Source organism: Oryx dammah, unplaced genomic scaffold (assembly GCF_014754425.2).
Source record: "Oryx dammah isolate SB20612 unplaced genomic scaffold, SCBI_Odam_1.1 HiC_scaffold_10, whole genome shotgun sequence".
Classification (NCBI taxonomy): Eukaryota; Metazoa; Chordata; class Mammalia; order Artiodactyla; family Bovidae; genus Oryx; species Oryx dammah.
The window spans coordinates 53594752-53603213 of NW_024070194.1; the positions used below are offsets into that span (position 1 = coordinate 53594752).

Here is an 8462-nt window from a genome sequence, read left to right on the forward strand (position 1 = left end):
GGGCAGAGTAGAGGAAATAGCACCAACCTTGAGGACAGACAGACAGACCTACTCTGCCTCTGCTTTGCTCTCTACCCCTGGGACAGCTCAGAAGAATTCCATGTCTCACCAGTCTCCAGTCTAAAAGGGGAAATGAGTCCTCTTCTATAGAGTCGTTGTGAAACTACTGATAACATGTATAAAGCATGTGCTGTGACGAGCCAGCACACAGTAGGTGCTCACTAATGTGAAATACTCTTTAAAGTAGTAACTGAAAGGCAGCACTGACCTGGACTCCCTCAGTGTCTCTCAATATCAGAGCCAACTGGAAGCTTCATAAACTACTCACCTGAGCCAGGCTTCTGGGTTAGAATTTGCAAAGATGGGACCAAAGAGTCTCTCTGAAGCAACTCTGATCACACCAGTCTGCAATTCCAAATAGGAAATCCGTTTACTTGCTTGAGGATAAGGAATATAAACAGGACTGGAGTTTCCCCTCTTCTTTCCCCTCCCACCAACCCTTTCTATGCTGCCTTTATTCTGCCTCTAAATTCCAAAGGCTTCTGGAGGAGATGGGCCATGGTGACAGACGAGTAAACTCCAAAGGCTTCTGCTAAAATTATCTGTGTTTGGAAGCAGGGACGTGTGATAAAGTGGCTGAGAGTAATGTAATCAGGAAGGCCAGGAAAAACGCTTTCCTGAAAGCTAGATGCAGTTGCTCCACAAGAGTTGGACCCTTTGGCTCTCTGATGGGTTCTAAATGGGAAACAAGGCGATTTGTACCATGTGCTTAAGCCTTAACTAGGAGTTCCGCGTGCATCTGGCTGAAGTCTTTTTCCACATCCCACAGGAACGTGGCTGAAGAGCGGTCTTGGCCTCGTGCACCAGGAAGGCAGTCAGCTGACGTGGACGTACATTGCCCCTCAGCTGGGGTACTGGGTGGCTGCCATGTCTCCTCCCAACCCAGGTAACAGGGTCCCTAACACCTGCACTGATGGCAACCAGTTTTTTTTGAGGGTTCAGGCTACCTGGGCTTTTGAAAGTGACTTCAGCAGAGAGATCACATCTTTTTAAAATATGGTTGAATGTGTGAAAACTCAAATGATGAGAAGAAGGTATTTGGTGGGGGTGGGGGAGTTCTGGTTGGAACTGTCCCATTCAGGGTAAGAATAATGCAAAGAAAATAGTCTTGTCTCAAATCTGTTCTGCTCACACAGCTGCCATAGGGAATTCTTAATCTAAAGCCCACAGAAGTGGTTCAGACCTCCTCCCTAATTCCTGAAACAGCTGCGGCCTGGTGGAAGAGAGGACGTAGGAAAAGGCGCTCACTAGAGGGACCAGCAGCAAGTCACTGTTGAAGGGTTCCTGGAGCAAAAACTTAACTGGGCATTTCTGAAAGGTTTAAAAGCAAACCTGTTGGTTTTTGTCTAAAAGAATATTCCTCCATTCAGGATAGATGAATTAACTCATATTTTCCCCTAAAATTTAATTTCACCAATATTTTCACTGAAAGTGTAAGTTTATTTTCAAACCTAACCACCCTGATTTATCCCTATGAGTATTCCAGAATTTTTTTTTTTCCCCAAAATAGTTACCTTAGGAGAAGTATTTCCAGTGATGGCTTCCATTACTCACAGTGCCTTGCCTTTAGACCCTGTCTCCCTTGGACTGCTATCCTTAGTGAAACTCTTCATGGGTGGCCAGTCTTCATGCTCAGAGGGTCCAAGGGTCCCTTTGTTGATTTTTCTTAGACATATCTAAAACTCACTGATTGCCAAGATTGGTGAATAAAGTAAGTCATTGAGCTAGGTCAAAATGCTGGGGATTTCCATGGTGATGCAGTGGTGAAGACTTCACCTTCCAATGCAGGAGTGCACGTTTGATCATCCCAGGGACGGGGGAGCCTGGTGGGCTGCCGTCTATGGGGTCCCACAGAGTCGGACACGACTGAAGTGACTTGCAGCAGCCGCAGCAGGGAGCTAAGAGCCCCCATTCCTCGGGGCCAAAAAGCCAAAACATAGATTGTAATATTGTAAAAAAAATCAATATCAACATTAAAAATGGTCGGCCTCAAAAAATAAAATAAAAATAAATTTTAAATCTTTATTTAAAAAGATGTGCTATGATTAAAAGCTGATCCTTGTCAATTAACCGTGAAGGCAGTTCCAAAATGGAAGTACACAATATTTTATCAATGGAATTATCACTGGAATGAACACTTAGGACTCCCAAAGTAACTGATTTGATAGAGGCCAACCCGAGATGGGTGTTGAAAAATCTGTTGCCTTTACTTTATAGTCCAACCCTAAGAAAATGTACACTTTACATCTAGGTTTTAAGAGACTGCGTTTCCCTTTACTGTATTGTTCTTGTAGCCATGTGGGCATGAAGTGAGTACATAAATGTCCCAGTCTCCAAATCTGAAGTGTCTAGAATATGATTATGAGTAAAGAAAGAAAGTCCTTAAAAACCAAAGCCTGTGCATTAAAGTTAAATTTTATTTTAGATCTATTTCCAAGACCCCTGATGATGGTTATGTGACAGATTAATAGCTACTTCTGTAAAGAATAGAGAGAACTAGACTACTAGATGTAGGCTGACCCAAGCTTGCTGAGGAGCAACGAAGGAAGAGACAAAAAGCCATAAAAACATATATAGTGTAAACCCTGGTGGCATTTAATATAGAAATACATATACTAGTAATCTCACAGTCATCACTTTTATTAAAACAAATCACAGCAATGCTGTGCTTTCATGAAGCCGAAACCAACAAGAAAATAATTAGAGTTTTCTCTTTCATTCTCTGGTTAAGAAGGAAATGAGGGAATCTTTATAAAGATTTCCATTTAGCAGAAGATATTTGGTTGGCCAAAAAGTTCATTCAGGTTTGCCCAGACCATCTTAGGGAAAACCCTGAAAGAACTTTTTGGCCAATTCAATAAAATAATAACATTTTAGGTACTTTAAAGGACTGAACTTCCATTATTTAGAAATGATTTTTGTGTGCATCTCAGATTTCTTGGTGACCCCTGCCAAGGTATTACCTATGTTTGTGGGGTTGCTCTGTGTTAAAAAAAGAATTGTTTCTCTGAACAATTAAGGCCGTAAACAGTTAAGGCCACTGTGGCCAGTAATTTTTCCAACTTTTTAAAATATTCACTTTCACCCCCATTGAAATGATTTATAATTGGGAGAGGATGATGTTGTCTTTTGAACTTAAGTAATGTCACTATTTTCAAAAATCAACAAGTCTCCTTGGGTTTATCTAGCTTAAGAGACTTGTCTCCTAAAGATTATAAAGAAATGTATCCCTTAAAATATCAAAATCAATGAATAAATGGGTCTTTATGGTGTTTAATAATCATAACAATGCTCCTGTGATGTTATGTGTAATAACTACATTCCTTCCTTCCCATCTTTTGGTGCACCGTCAGCATACTGACACACCAGTAAGTGCCCAAGCATTGTAATCTGGGGGAGAGTTTCGTTATTGCTATCAATCCCTTGTTAGCAATGTTAAGATAAATTCTTACTGCTATTGAACATAAGGAGTAAGTTAAACTACCTCTTGGGATTCTTCCCAAGGTAAATTAAAGAGAAAATAGGTTTAGTTCTGATCACTTTGTCTGTAAGTTCTGGAGAAGTCTGTGGCCACATCAGGTTAGCCATTTTGAAAAGATACTAGAAAGATATTATTTTTTTTTAAATGGGAGGCATTTTAGAAACACCTGATATCCCTGTAATAGGCTGTAGATTTTTTTAAGTCATAGTAAATTTACTTCATACCTTTCAACTGATTTGTTAAGGCCAAGGGCTCAATACTTAGTAATCATTGCCCAGGGAAAGAGTGAGTAAAATTTCATGTTTTGATTTGTTTTTTCCTTCTGCAGTGCCATAAAATCCCCAGGTCTTCATGCCATGTCTCTGAGTGGATAAGTCCCACTCATGATATGATGATCATGTATCTAGTTTTCTTATATTCAAAGGTCATGTATTTAGAATGATGAACTCATATACCAAATGTGGCTCTCTTCTTGACTAAGGAGGGACCGTGGATGCTACATACAGACTTTGAGTATTCACAGTGCTCTGGTGATGGTTTGGGTAATCCCTTTCCACTGAGGGGAATTATGGTGATGCTGCAGGCACAACATCTAAAGGGTGTTTGCATCTGGCCCCCGTTCCACACTTCAGCCAATAAGAATAAGAAAAACAGGGACTTCCCTGGTGGGCCAGTGGTTAAGACTTTACACTCTCACTGCCGAGGGCCCATGTTCAATCCCTAGTTGGGGAACTAAGATCCCACATGACACATGGCCAGAAAAGAAGAAGAAGAAGAAGAAGAAGATTATGCTCTCTTTTTGGTGAAAGGTGTTCACAAATCTAAAATGCCCTCTTCTGGCCTTCCAGGTCCAGTTGTCACACAGGACATCACCACGTATCACACAGTCTTCCTTTTGGCCATCTTGGGAGGAATGGCTTTCATTCTTTTGGTTTTGCTGTGTCTCCTTTTATATTATTGCAGGTAAAGTTTTATCATTGGGGCTTCTTTTAAACTTGGAATTTCTTGCACAAGTATTGATATCGAGGTCCTTTTCTGAATTGAGGTACTTTTTTTCTCATAACAATGTATCTAAGGGTCTTCCCTGGTGGTCCAGTGGGTAAGACTCTGAGTATCCAATACAGGTAGCACAGGTTCAATCCCTGGTTGGGGATCCAAGATCCCACATTGCCACGTAGTGTGGCAAATAAATAAATATTTTTTAAAAAAATTTTTATCAAGAACTGAATATCTGTCATATAAGTTGCAAACAAAGTGGGATATTACACTGTGTGTAATGTCTTTTAGAGAGGAGTCATAAAAAAATAAGCTCAACGATTGTCACAATTCCCTCAGAATAGTCCTAAGTGGTAACCAAGAGATGATATTCTCAAAGACAGAGCCAAACTTTTCTTACTGTGACCCCTCATCTGATTGACTTGCAAGAATATTTATTGTTGACCCTGCTTTGAATGAATAATGTAGATGTACTTGGGGTACAATCTGCAGATTTCAGCCCTCAGCATCAAAACAAGGCTGAGGGCATAGGGTGAGAAGGCTTCTGGCTGCTGATTAGTGTTGTCTTGTTTCTTCCTGTGGGAACTGAGAATTAGGTTTAGGCTAGAACCCTCACTGTTCTGAGATTTTAACCTTGGGGTTTGTATCTTTGATCATAGGCGGAAGTGCTTGAAACCCCGCCAGCAGCATAGAAAACTGCAACTTCCTGCCACCCTGGAGAGTTCCAAAAGGGATCAGTCAACTTCCATGTCACACATCAACCTGCTGTTTTCTCGTCGGGAATCAGAATTCCCCGGTCCACTCTCTGTCACCAGCCAGGGCCGCCCCCCAGATGCCCCGGGCTCAAAGGAGCTGATGAGTGGAGTCCATTTGGAGATGATGTCTTCCAACGGGGAGGTGGACATGCACACACCCATGCTGAAGCTCTCCTACAGCACCTCCCAGGAGTTCAGCTCCCGGGAGGAACTCCTGTCTCATAAGGAAGAGGACAAAAGCCAAATCTCCTTTGATAACCTGACACCGAGTGGGACGTTGGGAAAAGACTACCATAAGTCGGTGGAGATCTTCCCCTTAAAGGCTAGGAAATCTATGGAAAGGGAAGGCTACGAGTCCCCTGGCAACAGTGACTACAGGAGGAGTTACAACGCCATGCTCTCGCAGCCTTTATTCGAAAAGCAGGACAGAGAGAGTCAGGCCTCCGTGACCCACATTTCCACAGGAAGTAAGCTCACCATTCAGGAACACATGTACCCTGCGCCTTCATCTCCGGAGAAAGACCAGCTGCTGGAGCGCAGACCTACTGAATGTATGATGTCGCGATCCGTGGACCACCTGGAAAGACCTACCTCTTTCCCGCGACCCGGCCAGCTGATCTGCTGTAGTTCCGTGGACCAGGTCAACGACAGCGTTTACAGGAAAGTATTACCCGCCTTGGTCATCCCGGCTCATTACATGAAACTCCCAGGGGACCATTCGTACGTGGGCCAGCCCCTGGTCGTCCCAGCCGACCCGCAGCTGGAGATCGAAAGGCTGCAGGCTGAGCTGTCCAGCCCGCACGCAGGGATCTTCCCACACCCCTCCGCGCAGATCCAAGCGCAGCCCCTCTCTTGCCAGGCCATCTCACAGCAGCACCTGCAGGACACAGGCGCCCGGGAGTGGACCCCGCAGAGCGCATCCATGTCGGAGTCACTCTCCATCCCAGCATCTCTGAACGACGCGGCCTTGGCTCAGATGAACAGCGAGGTCCAGCTCCTGACAGAAAAGGCGCTGCTGGAACTCGGGGGTGGGAAGCCCCTTCCCCACCCCCGGGCCTGGTTCGTCTCGCTGGACGGCCGGTCCAACGCGCATGTCAGACATTCCTACATTGATCTCCAAAGAGCAGGGAGGAACGGAAGCAATGATGCCAGTTTGGATTCTGGCGTGGATATGAATGAACCAAAATCCGCCCGGAAGGGGAGAGGAGACCCCTCAACTCTGCCGCAGAGCCACCCACCCGTCCAGGAACATCCCCAGAAGGAGTCGAGGGCCGCGGACAGCTCGGCCTACACGCAGCTCGTGTACCTGGAGGACATGGACCAGAGCGGCAGCGAAGGCGGCACCACGGCCGGGACACCCGAGGACAGAGCTCTGCGGTGCCTGCTGGACGGCTCCAGCCCGAGGAGCGGCAGCCAGCTGCCCAGCCTGCAGGAGGAGACGACAAAGCGAACTTCGGACGCTGCCCCTGAGCCAGCGGCCAGTCCTGACCAGAGGAGATCCGCTCCACAGGATGAGGAAGACGACGAGGACGAGGACGACCAGGGAGAAGACAAGAAGAGCCCGTGGCAGAAACGGGAGGAGAGACCCTTGATGGCATTCAACATCAAATGAGCAGTCCAGAGCCACCCAACCCGGGACCAGATCCAGTTGCCAAAAATTCTTTCTTAAGGAAGCGCTTACCTGTTTGTGGAGGAAGTCGAGCCACGTCTGCCGTGGGCAGTGGACTTTTTTCTGCAGTTACCCTGTTCGCTGTCTAAGTGTTAGAGAGGAAGTCAAGTTCTTACTCAGAAGAAAGGATGATGATACAGGATGCCTCGCCTCCAGGGAGAGGGCTGAACGTAGGGTCTGTCTGAATGTCAGTGTCGTTCCCCATTCTTGATGTGTCCACCCCGGAGGACACTGAAAAACCACACGTGATGTCCTGATGTCACTAGGTTCTGATGATAACCTCAGTTCTCCTCCAGATTCTGGGAACAGAAGAAACTCTTTTTGCATTGCTTGAATCCATTTTATCATGATAATGCTCCTGTGAAATTATTATTGAGAAATTAGCTTGGCACTTAGTGTCTGGAGGTATGCATTATCTCAAAGGAAAACTATGCATCGCTGCTTTGTAGTCTTACTTTGCTTAAGTTTTGGCTTTGGTTAGATTTCGTTTCTGATTTGCTTTTTACAGACACACACACACACACACACACACACACACACAATTAGGTTGTAAGGATTTAATTCCTTCCTTGTCACCTGTTCTGCTTCTCAGTGGGTTATTTCGATATCACCTTTCAGGAACTTCTGAGTGTCACCTCTTAACATCCAAGCCTTTTAATGAAATAGTACTGAAGTTTTTAATCAGCTGCCAGTCCTTCAATTCTGGTCCCATTAACTCCAAGTGCCTTTTTTACAGTGACGACAGACAGTCCCTTACTTTGCTTATTTTGTTTGTTTTTCTTAATTTCTTTGATTGAACTGCCTGGATTTTATAAAGTTATTAAACGATCCCCTTTTCTTTCAACTGCATGCTGCCAAGTGCCCATTTGTGCTCAGAATTCTCATTTCAGCTCAGTGTACTCTCTCGTTCTCACGTGTGACGTGGATTCTGTTTAGCTAAGCTAGCCTAGAGGACACTTTAGTGATCCCCTCCCCCATGCCACCCCTTTGACCACTAGGCACCATTATGGTTTTATTGGCTGTTTGTATATACGGTTACGTATTCTGAAATCCTATGGGCTGATCTTGCTCACCAAACACGGAGGATGGGCTGAGCAAGTAAACTGAATGTGACTATTAAACAAATCTTATGTACTATCCAAAAGTGCCAGAATGACTCTTCTGTGCATTCTCCTTAAAGAGCTGCTTGATTATCCAAAAATGAAAACTCAGAATAAACTCTGAAGGAAAAAAAAAACCCTATCTTGTGGTCCTTTTCATTCATTCTGAGCCATTGTTGGTTATAGAGTTGCCATTAAGAATTCTCTTATCATTCCTTGGCAGTCTGAAAGGCCAGTTGTTGGAATTACATTCAAAGACTAACATATGGTGCGGAGAGATAAACTAGGAGATTGGGATTGACATATACACACTACTAAATATAAAATGGAAAACTGTAAGGACCTACTGTGTAGCACAGGGAGCTTTTCTCAATACTCTGGGAAAAGAATCTAAAAATGAA

The 8462-nt window shown here is 44.5% G+C and overlaps 1 protein-coding gene across 1 annotated transcript in view; it reads left to right on the top strand.

The window, feature by feature from the left end:
* FAM171A1 (family with sequence similarity 171 member A1) overlaps nt 1-8201 on the top strand; it is a 125900-nt gene extending 117699 nt beyond the window's left edge. Inside the window, exons 6-8 of the mRNA XM_040248978.1 lie at nt 830-946; nt 4390-4504; nt 5197-8201. Of these exons, the coding sequence (XP_040104912.1) occupies nt 830-946; nt 4390-4504; nt 5197-6904 (1940 nt within the window). The 3' untranslated portion in view covers nt 6905-8201. The remainder of the gene's footprint in view (nt 1-829; nt 947-4389; nt 4505-5196) is intronic.
* Nucleotides 8202-8462: the final 261 nt, after the last annotated feature.